Below are 15386 nucleotides of genomic sequence, written 5' to 3' on the forward strand. Positions count from 1 at the left end.
AGTTAATTAAATTAAAATATAATTTATTTAAAAAATTATTATAATGAAATAATTATTCGATGCCAGCAATTGATAAGAAATGGTAAGTCAATAACCAATTGACATTTGTAAATTATTATTTAAAAAATATTGGCTATTTTTTTAATGAGATCCACTAATTAAGTAGTTATTATTTTATGGAGTTATTTTACTCTATGTTTTTATACTTTATTGATTAAATAATTCTATGGATAAGCGTTCCCTTCACTCATATCTATATTAGTATTCTTTTATTAAATATTAAAAAATATTTTTAAAATTTTATTAAATATTAAAAAATATTTTAAAATTTTTTTAAAATAAAATAAAATAAAAATAATTTATTTATATATTATTACAATTAAAAAAATGTAATAATAATTTTAAAATAATAAAAAAATATGTATAAAAAATTATGGGATAAATTATTATAAATTTAAGTATTTAATATGTGATAATTTTTGTTTAATTATTACCTATATATAAGAGTAGAAAGAGAGAAAATATAAAATTGCCTTAAATTAATTAAGAAAATCACAAAAGATATATAAAATATAATAAGATTAAAATTCAATAAAGATATAAATTAGATGATAATTTTATTGTTTGAATTAATTTTAGAACTTTACTTTGAAAATCTAAAAGAACATTTAAAAATACAATAAAGTTAAATTTTAAAATTAAAATTATTAAAATAACATATTGAAATATTCAATAAGTATTAAAAAGACATTATCAAAATAATAATTTTATATTTTTTAAGTATAAATTAAAAATAATAAATTCAAATTTAATTAATTGATATTAAAATATTAATGAAATAAAAAAGCTTTAAAATAATACATTATATTATCAAAATAGATTATTTTCAATTTTCATTTAGATTTAAAATGGTTAATGTTTTTATTCCTTAAATTAATTTTAAAAGGTAATTAAAGAAATATTAAAATATTATAATTTTATTAATATTTAAAACTTTAAACTTAGATAGTTTATTTAAATTTAAAATCTATTATATTAATGCAGATTTAATTCAGTGGTAAATGTATTTAAGTAAATTTGAGAGATTTCTGCGTCCCAATTCTCTATCTCCATTTAAAAAAATATCTATTATATTACTAAAATTATAACAATAGAACTCATAGGACGCTCCTTATAAAAAGCTATTAAAATTCTCCATTTTTGTTTGCTTCTTTCTTTTTATATCTTAATCTTGTATGAAATTTAATTCATTTTGTGTTTTTATTTAGGTAAACATTCCATCAATTCGATTTAAAATCGAACTGAACTCAATAAAATTAAAATTAAAATTTTAATATTTAAAAAATCGAATCAAATTGATTTTAATTAAAAATCGAATTAATTTAAATTAAATTTAATCAATTTGAACTTTTAATAAATTTTTTATTTTTTATACTCTATTTTAATATTTTAAAATTTAATTAAAATATTTTAACTTTACTATAATCTTATCTTTTTATATTATTAAAAATAATATATTATTATTATTAATCATTTCGATTTAATTTTTTAATTTTTTTATTAAAATCTAACTTATTATAAATGGAGAATAATTTACTCACTTTGATTACGATAATGATTTTTCTTATTTTTGAAATGGAGAGTGGAGGATTCGAAAGATCTCTTAGATTTATTCGGATGTATTTACCACCGGGCTAAGCATGTAAGACTATGACGTCGTTTTATTATTTTTTTTAAGAAAAAATTTTAAGGTGCGAGAATGATAAAAAATTAGAGGAAGCAAACTTCAAGGCTGCGTATATGATTCCGAGATCATTAATGTAAGGTGGTGAGCCGAGATCCGTAGACTCTGGGTAAGCTTGACATTTTGATCTTCAACTCCATGTTCATCTTCCATCTTTAACGACTAACCCGGCGATTCACACTCAACAAAGTCCACTTTCTCTCTCCCTTATGTCTCCCCTCAAATATCACAACTCCACAGAGAGTGAGAGAGTGAGAGAGAGAGATGGGAAGTGAATCTGAGGCTTACCCAAAAAAGCATTCACAACAGGCTCAAACCAAGTACAAGCTCAAGCTGCTTGTGCTCGTAATACTCACCAATCTTCTCACAATCTACATCTTCACCGGCTCTTCTTTCAACTTGAATCTATCTGACTACACCAACCACATTCCTTTCCCTGTTCGGGACTCCACTGATCTTCTTCATCAGCTCAACTCTACTAGAGATCAGCTTGCTGCTTCTCATTTGCTCATTGCTGAGTTGCACCAAAAGCTCAACTCCACCAACTTGCTTGTGGAAGCCCTTCTCATTGAACTTAGTAGTAACCAGCATGAGTCACTTGCTGATCAGAAAATGAGCCGGCTGATGAAGTTCAGTGATAAATCTGGGATTGCTGTGTCTGATGAGCTTATGATGGCTGTAAGTCCTCACAAGCTCCCATTAGGATATTCACCAAGGGTAGGATCTGATGAGGTCTATCCGCCGGTCGGTGCAGGCTGCTTGAAGTATCAAGAGGAGTTGTCCCAGTATATGACATATGAAGCTGGTGGGGAATGTCCAATAGATGATGTGTTTGCTCAAAGGTTGATGATGAGAGGCTGTGAGCCTCTCCCTCGCCGGAGATGTCGCCCTAAGTCTCCGGCAAACTACGAGGAGCCAACCTCATTACCACAATCTCTTTGGTCAACCCCCTCAGACAACAGCATTGTCTGGGATCCTTATACTTGCAAAAGCTACAAGTGCCTCATCGAACGAAAAAATATGCCAGGCTACTTCGACTGCAAAGATTGCTTCGACTTGCAGGGGAGGGAGAAGAGAAGGTGGATGTTCGACAATGGAGGACTAGATTATAGTATTGATCAAGTTCTCAAAGCAAAGCCACATGGAACTATTCGTATTGGACTTGACATAGGTGGTGGGACTGGAACATTTGCAGCTAGAATGAAAGAAAGAAACATTACCATAATCACAAGCTCAATGAATCTGGATGGTCCATTCAACAGCTTCATTGCATCAAGAGGATTGATCCCCATCCATGTTAGTGTTTCACAAAGGCTTCCATTCTTTGAGAACACACTGGATATAGTTCACTCCATGCATATTCTAAGCAACTGGATTCCGGACGCTACGCTTGAGTTCACATTGTATGATATATACAGGGTGTTGAGGCCAGGAGGACTCTTCTGGCTTGATCATTTCTTCTGCCTGGGATCTCAGCTGAATCAGACTTACATTCCAATGTTTGATCGTGTTGGATTCAAGAAGCTAAGGTGGAACAATGGCATGAAGCTCGATCGAGGAGTCCATAAAAATGAATGGTATTTCTCTGCCCTGCTGGAGAAACCAATGACATGATCAGGTCCAAATAGATCATATGTTTTGTGTTCTAAACATGTAGTAGTTTGTATAACAATTATGTTCTGAAAAGATCAGATTTTAAATATCCTGACAGAAAGTTAGAAAGTGAAATAAGCCTGGTAAATTTCTGAAGACACTGAAAAGCAGGGGAAAAATGAGGAAAATGTATCCGATAATTGTTAAGATATGAAACCTAATAATATATTATAAACTCATTGTTGAATTTTTTTAGGGCTATTTTGACTTTTTGTATTTTTCCTGACATATAAATATATAATATTCTCCTAATGTCTTCTGTTCTAAAACTAAGAGAAATAAGAAAACTCTAACCGCCGTGGACGTAGTCAAATTAGTGAACTATGTTAAATCTGTGTTAATTTCTTTTTGTACTTATTTTTAGGCTATGTGATTGTTCGATTCTCACCTATAATAGCAAAGTCAATAGCAGAAAAACAACTAAATGAATGTGAAATTTCTACAGCATAGCTGATCTGTTTACATCTTTTCTGTTTTTCCTCGTTTCGGCTACCTACCTTAGATACAAACACTTGTGCTAAATATTCATAAGCAAAGAATTCAATTCAACTTCAGTTCTAATTCATTACAAGCTGCATACAAGACTAGACAAGATAAATAGCAGCGCATATTGCAGTGCTTTTTTAAACATTTCAAACTATGAACAACTGCAAAATTTGAATTTGATGATGTTCATTGAGGCTCTAGCTTTGAAGGTAGAAATGCCCCACTATAATCAAAGGCCTCTTTGCTGTAAGGATTACAAGGACTTCCCTTGCCTGCTTCCTCATAACTTGCTGAAGTAGATGCTGATTCAGCATTGGGGTTTAAACCAGCAAGCTGGAGTATATTCTCTATCTCTTTAACTACTTCACCCATTTTGGGCCTGTCTGCTCCTGACTCTTTTACACATTCCAATGCCAGATCCACAAACTTATCCAGACCTTTCAGTGTTGTTTCTAGACCAATTCCTGGGTCCAGAAGCTCATGGAGATTATACAAATCTTTTGTTCTATCGAATGCCATGTTTACCTCTCTCACTATGTATTTTCCACGTTCTATTGGCTTTCTTCCAGTCAATAGCTCCAGCATCACAACTCCAAAGCTATAAACATCACTCTTCTCAGTTAACTGCTGAGTCATGTAATATTCCGGATCCAAATAACCCTAAACAAATATAAAAATTTAGTCAGTCCTGACATCCTAATAAATCATATCTTTAATTTTTTTTAACATCAATCCATCTCATGCATATCTAGCCTTTAAGAATTTACCCATGAATAGGTTTTTCATTAGTGTCAGGTAAATAATTTCTTGTCAGGGAAAACAAAATCTTAGTTCTTAACCACTTCACCATAAATTATAATAGCAAGCATTATGAAGTACATCTTTATACCGTACTTGCTTTAAGTTCCATTGTTTAAAGAAACAATTACGGTATGTTTCAAGCAATAGGGATATAGATGTACTAACCATTGTTCCTTTAACTTGAGTGGTAACGTGACCCTTTTCAGTGTCATTCATAGGCTTGGAGAGGCCAAAATCAGCAACTTTCGCATTTAAGCGTTCATCCAGCAGAATGTTTGTGGTCTTTATGTCCCTATGGATAATGGGAGGGTTTGCAAGCTCATGCATATAAGCTAGACCTCTTGCTGAGCCAAGAGCTATTTTAAGTCTCCTAATCCAGTCCAACCTGATTCCTGATTTCCCTGCTTGTATGGAAGAGAAGAAACATTAGCATTATCTCCAGGAGAAATGTTTACTTAAATGTAATCATAGCTCACTGTCCACAAACAATGAAAGCCTCAAGAAGTAGATTTCCAAGTTCATGATTTATTCCCTTATTATATATCTGATTAAGGAGATCTAATAATGCTGGTCTCAACAAAATCACTCTTCTCTGTTTTGGATGGATAAAAGGATTTAGTTTACAGAATAAAATATTCCATGTGACTATTCATGAATTGTCAAACTGAAGTATTGGTATGGCTAACAAAAGTACCTGAGAGACTGTCATTGAGACTCCCATTTGGCACAAACTCATAAATGAGCATTTGTTCACCTCGCTCAAAGCAAAATCCCAAAAGGCTTACTAGATTTTTATGATGCACTCTTGATAGAAGTTCAATCTCAGTTTTGAATTCTAGCCCACCCTGCAATGATTCTTGTTGAGCTCGTTTTATGGCAATCAATTCTCCACTGGGAAGGATTCCTCTATATACCTGGAAAAAATGTTGGCTATATTATGAAAAAGTTCCCACAACACAAATTGATCAAGTGGTGCAATTGTTGTTCAAAGACATCAAATATATATATGTATATATATATATATATATATAGTAGAAGTATCAATTAAAAGACTATCAAAACCATAAATTCCAATCACACAAAACCTGAAGGTCAAGGAGAACATGCTAAGTCATTCATGAAAATGCACACACTTACATGACCTGGCCAAGTTATGTATTGTTTTCATAAAAAATAAAGATTAAATATATTAATCTCTCCTCAAATGAAAAAGCAAGACCCTTCCTAGGCCTAAATTGAAGCAAGTGTCATGCACCAGGACACCCTTCTATGCAGCAATCGCAATGCATCTGTACTCAGTAAACTCCAAATTGATGGAAAATATTCTAATTCAAATTTAAATTATTATTGATATGTTAAGATTTTTAGTTAAGATTCAAATTGTTTATGATCTTTTTAGATTTTTCAGTTATAGTTTAAATGTATAAATAGCAGTCCATTAATAAAATCAATATGCAATTTGAGTATCTTGTTCTCCTTTCCTCCCAAAAACCAACAGCATCTAGCTTGTGCATCTTAGTTGGGTCTACTTCTATTCCGAACAGTTTAGGAAAGCCACTTTCTTAATCTGAGTCTAAGTTTCTGCACACTATGCATCCTGTGCCACTCCAACCCAAGTTTAGGCACAGTTTGGAACTCTGGAGACATTGGAGGCAGCAACATAAAAAAACAATTAAAATGAAGTGCACAGTGCAAGAGCAACATGGGCTCAGTTCAAGGAAGAGAGAAAGGAGGGAGTCAAACTTAACCTTTCCATAACCCCCAGAACCAATATCATTTGCTTCTGAAAAATTATTGGTGTACTTTTTAAGCTCTTCAAAAGAAAAGCATCTGGCTCCTTTTAATTGAGGTACACCAGCACCACTGCTCTTAGTTGAATCCCAGTGTGCTGCATTTTCAGAGTGTAACGTAAAAATTAAACCTGATATACTCTCTACCTGAACTGAATAACAATAAGTAATAGTTAAATCCTTATTGTACCAAAAGGATTGTTCCGTTCATTTGCTCTTTCTGCTCTCTTCTTTTGGCGGTAAGCATAAAGCCCTGCAAGAAGCAACAATAGAACAAGGGCAGAACCTCCAGCAGTAGCTCCAATGATAATGCCAGTGTTTGATGAGTTGTTTGATCCTTTATTTCCTAAATGACAACTCAGAGGTAGGGAGAAAATGGTGTTACAAGAAGAAAAAGAAAACAAGGGAAGAATCTTAATATATATGGATTCTGGAAGTACCAGCAACAGCAAAATACTGATAAGAATCTCCTCTAAAATAGTAAGGTCCAAAGTTTTTTGGAGGCTTGAAAGTCTGGTTGCTTAGCATAAACCCAATTTGAGGAATAACGTCTTGACTGAAATGATCTTGGTTAGATGGAAAGACTTGAAGTTTTAATTCTAAGTACTCAGATGAATCCTTTCTCGGATTACTTAGCGAAACTGAATCCACAGGTAGTTCATTGGAAGTAAAAGAATCCATTAGATGCCGCTGGAGAGACATATAAATTGTTGTGTTTTCCAAGTCTGAGAATGATGGAGCTCTGAAAACTAGAAGTCCTGTGTACGGATATGCACATTTACAGTTGGGACTGGATATCTGATTGGAACTGCAGGGAATAGGCTCACAATTATTTGGTAGTAACACATCTGGAGAATTAGGTGTTGGAATAGTACAGTAACTTGCTGACACTCCTGTTTCCTTGCAAACTAGATTGCCCACAAGTCTGCAAAGTTCAACAGATAAAAAGAAATCATGAGCTGGTAAATACAAGCAAAAAACATATCCTGGAAATATAATATTTTTACAACACTAAACTATGTTCTTTTGTAGCAAAGAGATTAAAATTTCTCAAGCATGATGAAGAATGCAACTCACATCACATCAACTTGCTCTTGTCCTGTTTTTGGAGAATAGTCAGAAATGAGATTGTTTCGTAAATCAATGAGTTGAAGCTGGTCACTGTAGCTCGTTCCAATATCTAAAGTGCCATTGAGTGTATTGCCACTTAGATCCCTGTAACAATAAGTCAGAAACAGCTATTAGTCAATGCCATCATCAGATGAAAATGTCTAGCTACAATCCTTTGTGCAGAATCCTCAAAAGTAACTAGTTGATATCCTGAAATTAGATGCTGGGTACTAGAGATCAACCGAATACGCACACAGTCTGTAACTGCGGAAGGCTGAAGAAGCTAGCTGGAATTTGTCCTTGAAGTTGTGTCTTCTCCATGACTCTGCCATACAAAATTAAAGTTATGCCAAATATAAAGGCTAAAAAATTAGAATAACAATGTTATTAAGGCTGTCCCAATATAGATTTTGATCCATGGAATAGAGAAATTAAAATAATAAAAATCCAATATATATGTTGATCCATCGACAATGTTATTAAGCCTGTACCAAAGATTCACTAGATGGATGGGTCAGTGGTTCAACTAGTGGATTAATAGTTCAATTGATGGGTCATTAAAAATTAATTAAATATAACAATTATTAAAACAAATAAATAAGTAAATCTAACAATATAAAAAGTTTTGCTTATATCCACTGTTTAATCCAATCAGGTCAACCAGTTCACAATCAATTTGGGTTCAGTTCACTGATCAAGTTTAATAATACTAATCCATGGCACAATTTAAGAGGGCACCATTCGTAGAATTGGACTTAAAAAGGTGTAGTTCTTACACGTTAAGCAGTTAAAGGGTGTGTTTGACTGACAACAAATGTGGTTGAAGGGTTTTGCTTTTTTTTCTATAATTTTTTCTCAATTACAGGAAGATCTTATCCTCCATAATGATATCTTTACTTTTGTTCTTGTGCTTAATATCTTCTTATTTAATACCTAACACCAAAGAAGAACACTCTACTAATGTTTTGGAAGATAGAAAATGATAAATAGGTAAGTGGAAGATAGAAACTACTGTAGCAGCTAAAAAGAACAAGAATAAATTCTTTAATCTATCTGGGGCAAAAACTGACAACTCAATCAAAGGGAATAACATGTAGAGAGTAAGAAAAAGTGGACAAGAATATGGATATAATCCAAAGGAGAAACATAATTTAGATAAGCCTTTGTTAATATTAATATAAACTCCAATAATGTATTTTATTATATATTCTTATTTTAATTTGTATGACATATTCTATTTTTTTATTTGGATTCTTCCTCTTTCGCTTAAAGGATATTGCAGCAAGGTTTGCATTAAAAACAAAAAGGAATAAAAAACATAGCACTATCCAATTTTCTGCGAATAATGAATTAATGTTTCTTTATGCTGTGAGTAAAAGAGAAAAAAAAAGGAAGAGGGATTGAGACTTGTGAGGGGGTGAGAAAGAGAGAGAGAGACATACAATGTTGTCAAAGACTCTAAGGTGGACATCCAAGGAGGAAAATCTGATGCATCAAAACTATTATTGCTCATGTCCCTGCAGACAATTTTTCAAGTTAAAGATAACATAGAAAACAACGAAGCTATTTTCCTACTTCAATTATTGATTATACTAATAGACTGCAGAAAATCTTACAAGTAATGGAGAACATTCATCCCAGTAAGGTTGGGAAGAGGTCCAGACAATCTATTGTTGGACAAAAACCTGAATTGATGACAGAAAACAGACTGAATATCCACATAAGAAATATTAATGGCTTTAGTAAAATCATGATAACAGCTTTATCCTAAATTGATGTCTTCTGTATACTTACAACTCACTGACACTGGTAAGATTGTTGAGGTTTGAAGGAACAGATCCTGTCAATGAATTCCTGTCCAAGCGCCTGCAGCAGAGATTAGGCATTCAAGACAAACTTCAACAGCAGGAATGTCAACATGAAATCATTCATGCTTTTTAATGTAGATACTCACACAACTTCCAGACTCTTCACAAGGCTGAGGGTAGAAGGAATATTTCCAATCAGCTTGTTGCTTTCAAACAGACTGCACAATAAAAATTTAAAAATATTTCAAGAGAGAGAGAGGGAGAGAAGAAGAGAAAGAAAGAGAGAGAATCTTTCAAAAATCAATGCTTGAATTCACAGGTGTGCATATGATTAAGGTGATATTCAAATTGATTAAGAAAAATGCATCAATCAGTAGTTTCATCTGGTGTTATTATTTTTTTTGCACATCCAACTCTAAAATAGTCTCCATCAAATTATTTTTCATTGGAGATGAACAACTTATTTTCCAATTCCTTTTTTTTCTTTTGTAAACTTCATAACATTAATAGAAAAGGAATTGAAGGTATAGTAGCAAATATGCATAAAGATACAGCAAAAAGGGGAAAAAAAAAATTAAAAAAAGCAATTTAAAAGTGAAAAATTTTGGAACTTGGAAATGATGATTAAATACATATATCTTATGGAACTTACCCTGGCAAAAGAAGTTTTATCCACAAGAATTTCGAAGAAACTTACACATGTATGAGATTCATATCTGAGCTGAAAAGTTCAGGTGGGATTCTACCCGAGAGCTGATTCTTTCCAAGATGACTGTTAAATAGTGTTTACACATTAACTTATGGAAAATAATTTCATGATTAAATTAATAAACGAAAAAGAGGCTCCAATCTGCTGGATAATGCAAAAAGATTTTACATACAAGTGTTTTGTATTAACTAATAAATCAAGACCAGGTGTAGTCCCTGTGGAGATCGGGAAGGGCCCTTCAAGCTTATTGTCAGCTAGATCCAACCAATAAAGTTCAGATAGATTGCCAATTGAAGGTGGAATTTCTCCAGTGAAGGCATTAGAATTTAGAGATCTGCAAACAATGATTTTTCAACAATGTTGGACAAGAAAGCAATTGCACTTCAAAGTAAATGGAAAATAGTGAAGAATAAAGCCAACTATTGAACAGACAATTGAAATTAGTATGCTTATATAGGGTAAGTGTTGTGAGTTAGTTCATGTCTGCACCCATAATCAAATATTGGTCAGCTCTAGAACGGATCTTGTGTTACTTAAAGAGAACCCCTAGGCTAGGTATACTTCGTAGTGATCATGGATATACTCGCATTGATTGTTTGTCAAATGCATATTGGGCCGGATCCAAATCATAGAGGAAGGAATTGGTAAGACCATATAATAAGGAAGAGAACACAAAAGTGATAAAACGTCCACCATAGGCTATTGTATATTTGTTGAAAGAAATCTATTGTCTCGAAAGAGTAAGAACAAAGTGTTGTATCCAAATTAAGAGCAAGTCTGAATGCAGGGCTATGGCTCACCCACTTATTAGATTTTGTAGATAAATCATCTGTCAACAGAAGTTGGCTTAAGCCTCTCATCACTAATAAAGTTTGTGATAATCAAGTTGCTCTCCATATTACCTCTAATACAGTGTACTATAAATGGACTAAACATATTGAATTAGATTGTCACTTTATCCATGAAAAGATACAAGAAAATATCATTTGTACTTAGACAAGTGAAGATAGGAAAACAATTAGGTTACGTTTTTATAAAAGCATTGAATGGACCTCAGATTGCAATATCTCTGTAACAAGTTAGGCAGGATTAATATCTGCACTCCAGCTTAAGGAGAGTGTTATAGTAATATGTACAGCCTATAATTGACTACCTACCATGTATAGATAAAATAATTGTAAGACTAATTTCTAGGAGGCAGATTTGTAGAAGATTTATATTCTTACCATATTCATGAGCTCTTGTAATATGTATATATAGCTCTATCATTCAGAGAATAATACATTACCCATAAGATTTTCCTCATTCTTCTCTTGTTCTATTTCAGGACTAAAATTGACCACGCATCTAGCATCTTGTTTGCAATTTATAAGAAATAGCATGTTGATTTGTCATAGTACAATAAAGAAAAGAAAGATAGCAAGTTGAAAATCCTTACAAATAAGCCAGCTGCTGCAGTGATCCTATTGAGCTGGGGATAGGACCAGAGAAACTACAACCCACCAGAATTCTAGAATGAAAGTAGAAGTATCTTAGTTAACCAAAAGAAAAATTGGATGACAGTTAATACTTTGGTGAAACAATGTGGGTCCTTACAAGTTTTTAAGCTTCTTCAAATTCCCAATTGATGATGGCAGAGGTCCTCCCAAATCCTTGTTGTATGATAGATCTCTGTATAGAGATGCCAATAAACAGAAATGAAAAATGAGAATCATTGCCATGGGAAACAGTCTCTACAATCAGTCGTTTTCTTGTTAAGGATAGTGTGAGAGAAGCAATCTTAATCTTAATTCTAAAATGAGCTCTAAGGACCTCATGCATCGAGTATGATCCTAGAGAAACGTAGGCTTGCAAGCTACAGTCCAAATAGAATGATAATAATAATAATAATAGTTAAGCTGATCATTGCTCAAACAAATTTAGTTATGAGACAAGTACTGAGCATCAAAGAGGAGATAAATTGCAGGTCAAAGACTTACAGAATTTGAAGTTCTGGTAAGCTAGAGATATCTCCAGACAGCTCTCCTTTCAATCCCATGCTTGCCAATGTTCTGCAATAAACTATAGTCAGGCTAAATCCCAAAATCAGGAAAAGAAAGAAATTTAACAGCCTTAATTAGCATTAGAAGGTGAAGTATTGCCAATCAATTACATGGAAGTCACACGTGAATTGGTGCACTTTATGCCGTCCCATTGGTCTCCACAAGGGTCTGTACCTTCCCAGCTATTTGGTGTGTTTTCCCAAACATCCATAAGAGCCTTGATTGCAGTAACTGCATCAGGGATCAAGGAAATCAATTACATGATTCAAACCATCATTATCTAATTTCCTATTGTCTGAAAAATATTGAGGATCTATGAAAACCAAGAGATATAACTGCTCCTGATTTTCAGTGATCCATGGAAGAATTTTCAGGGCATCCTCACACGCAATTGGTCCACCAATAACCACAAAAGAAAAGAAAAACCTGCTGTAAGAAGTTTGATAAAGTAATCTTAGTCCCATGTTTACTCTATGACTTGAGATTTAAGAATATTCAGACAAAAAGCCATCATCCCAACTCAGAAATTCTTCTTCCCAAAGACAATTAACTCTGACAACAATCCTGGATCTGGAAATTGCTAAGTTGCACAAACTCTCAAAAGCAAGATAAACATCCATCAATTTGTAAGCAGCTAAATAGAATCTCCATCCTGGAGTTTATTTATAGCTAGTTAAGATTCAAGGAGGCCTTAAATTTACCAGTGAATATGAAACTAATTTTCATTCAAAGAAAAAGTTAACCAATTGAAGAAGTTAAAGTTGGTGTTGACATATCAACAAATTCCTAATGAACAAACTAAGCAAAGGGAGAATAATAATTGTACTGAACTTACAATCATTGCTGTCTGTCAGTGCTGCTATGCTACAAATGTGGAAGGAAACAACCAGTAGAAACACCAGAATTTTTGGATTCATCTCCGAGTAAAGCCTCAAAAACTTTCTGTTTTCAGTTTGAAATTTTGAATTGCTGAAAACCCATTTAGCACAAGCTATCAAATCTCACTTAGAAGAGATTCAAACTGAAAATATTTTCCCAATCTCAAAAATCAAAGCTTGAGAAAGGACTTGGAGTGGAACTATTTTTATTGACAATGCATTGACTAATCACCTGTTACCCATTATCTATGTTTAACAAAAAAGGGGGAAAAAGGAATAGCTTAGGGATGACCATGATCAGTAAGCGAAGTCAAAAATCATCATTCATTTTCTTTTTTAAATGAGAAAAAGAAATAAAATTGGCACATCAAGTACAACTCAAGAAGAGAAAATTGGGTCTATTGTATTAAATAAAATTGAAGTCTTCCACCAAGAAAGGGGAAATGCATTTAATAAATATCTCTGAGATTATCATTGATGGGTTTTCATTTAATTCAAAATTACAGAGGAAAAAGACTTGAAGATAAAAGTCTTTTCAAAGATACAATCATATTTTATGGGAAGAAGTTATCTAAAATAATCATCTGTAATACCATGATTAAGCTTAAGCTGAGAAGAGAAAGAAAGAAAGCGTAATTTAATAGAATAGAAAGGTGACGAAAGAAATTGCTTTCCCTGCCATTACAGTAAAAGTCGCCAAGAGATTTTAGCTTTTGAATCTTTCAACGGTTTCCACTAGCAGCCAATTTTTGTGAATTTCTTGATTTGTCCTTCTCGCTTCTTGTTTTTCCTTTATGGATAATTCTAAGTTATGTCAACATTAAAACTATGCTTGGATAACTAGAGGGAGGAAAGAAAATAAGTGAGAAAAATAAGTGAAGAAAAATGTTTATATTTTTCCTTTTTTTTTAGTTGTCAGGAAAATAAATTTATTTTTTTTAATTTAAAAAATAAGAGAAAAATAAAAAATATTATTTTTTAATTTACATTTATAACTTTAGTAAAAAAAGGAATTTTCGTAATAAAAGTACACATTTCCTCCATATGGGAAAGGTATCATTGTACTTAGTCCCGTCCATGGCCAGCTCCTTGCCGAAATTAACTGTTTGATTTATTTTTTAAATTGAATTAGAATTAATTTGATTTAAAATATTCTAAATGGATTTTATTTTGTAACAATTTCAATTTAATTTTAAAGTAGTTACGATTTTAATTTTTTCAATTCTGATTAAAAATTCTAAATGATTTAATTCGATTCAATTAAAAATTAATAATTGAATTTATTTTTCAAATTAAACTAGAATGGATTAGAAATAGTTTTAATTTTTTAATGGTTTTGGTTTAATTTATTATGATTCTAATTTCAGTTTTTTAGGTTTTAGTTATTCCCAAATTTTAAATTATTCAATTTGATTCTAGTTCCGTTATTATTCGATTTCTAATTTAAAAAATTTTAAATTTAAATTTAGATAAAATTAAATTAAAATAAATTAAATTTTATTGATTAAAGGATGTATTTCGTACATAATTCAATAAATAAGTAAAATAATATTACATTTAAATGAAAATAACATTCATTAAGGTTTGAATCTAATTTTTTAATAATTAAATTACTTACGAATCCTTATAAATTTTAGAAGAATCAAAATCCTCGTAGTTCACTTACTTATAATTATATTTAATCTCCATTACATATTTCTGATTTTTAATAAGGTAGTCTGGGGTGACCGGTATTCGGTTCAAATCGAAAAAACCGACCGAATCGAATTGATTTAAAATTTTGGTTCGATTTTTTATATATTTCGGTTCGGTTCGATTTTTAATTTCAGAAATTTCTGTTATTTCGATTTGGTTCGATTTTAATAAAAAAAACCGAAAAAACAGAACCGAACCGATTAGTGATAATAATATGTTTTTTCAATAATATAGAGAAATTAAATCATATTAAAATTAAAATATTTTAATTAAATTTTAAAATATTAAAAATAAAGTGTAAAAAATAAAAAATTATTAAAAATCAAAACCGATCAAATCGAATCGAATCAAATTGAATCAGACCGATTCGATTCGATTCGATTTCTGATCAAAATCAGTTTGATTTGATTTTTATAAACACTAAAATTTCGGTTCAGTTTGATTTTAAACTGAATCGACCGAATGCTCAGGGCAGTGCCTTGACTTATGAAGTCATCTTCAATATTCTAATTTTCAAGCTTTTTTATCATGATCCTCAACCCTAATCCAATCAAAATAATATTGTATTTTAAATGTTGAAGCACTAATACTGGAAAGATTTTTCATGTCATATTTAACTACTGCAACTAAATAATATTTGTTCAGTTGATATTGAAACCCTAATAATTTT

The 15386-nt window shown here is 31.9% G+C and overlaps 2 protein-coding genes across 3 annotated transcripts; one reads left to right on the forward strand and one right to left on the reverse strand.

Annotated features, from left to right (window-relative positions):
- The first annotated feature begins 1719 nt into the window (after positions 1–1719).
- LOC110617373 (probable methyltransferase At1g29790) lies at positions 1720–3595 on the forward strand. Its single transcript, XM_021760112.2, has one exon. The coding sequence runs from the start codon at positions 2009–2011 to the stop codon at positions 3356–3358; it is 1350 nt and encodes a 449-aa protein (XP_021615804.1). The 5' UTR covers positions 1720–2008; the 3' UTR covers positions 3359–3595.
- A 208-nt stretch (positions 3596–3803) lies between these two features.
- Positions 3804–13456, reverse strand: LOC110617372 (leucine-rich repeat receptor protein kinase HPCA1). 2 transcript variants are annotated; one of them, XM_021760111.2, is made up of 19 exons: positions 12979–13456; positions 12254–12374; positions 12081–12152; positions 11698–11772; positions 11540–11611; positions 10274–10435; positions 10090–10164; positions 9539–9610; positions 9379–9450; positions 9201–9269; positions 9027–9101; positions 7838–7909; positions 7552–7689; positions 6921–7399; positions 6665–6820; positions 6433–6572; positions 5379–5598; positions 4850–5085; positions 3804–4543 (listed from the first exon to the last, which is right to left on the reverse strand). In XM_021760111.2, exons 1-19 carry the CDS (start codon positions 13058–13060, stop codon positions 4070–4072), a joined length of 2862 nt encoding a protein of 953 aa, XP_021615803.1. In that variant the 5' UTR covers positions 13061–13456; the 3' UTR covers positions 3804–4069. The 2 variants fall into 2 exon arrangements, with proteins under 2 accessions (XP_021615803.1, XP_021615802.1); XM_021760110.2 differs by having other exon boundaries at positions 6915–7399.
- Between the last annotated feature and the right edge of the window lie 1930 nt (positions 13457–15386).

The sequence above is a fragment of the Manihot esculenta genome, chromosome 6, assembly GCF_001659605.2.
Source record: "Manihot esculenta cultivar AM560-2 chromosome 6, M.esculenta_v8, whole genome shotgun sequence".
In the NCBI taxonomy this organism is placed as follows: Eukaryota; Viridiplantae; Streptophyta; class Magnoliopsida; order Malpighiales; family Euphorbiaceae; genus Manihot; species Manihot esculenta.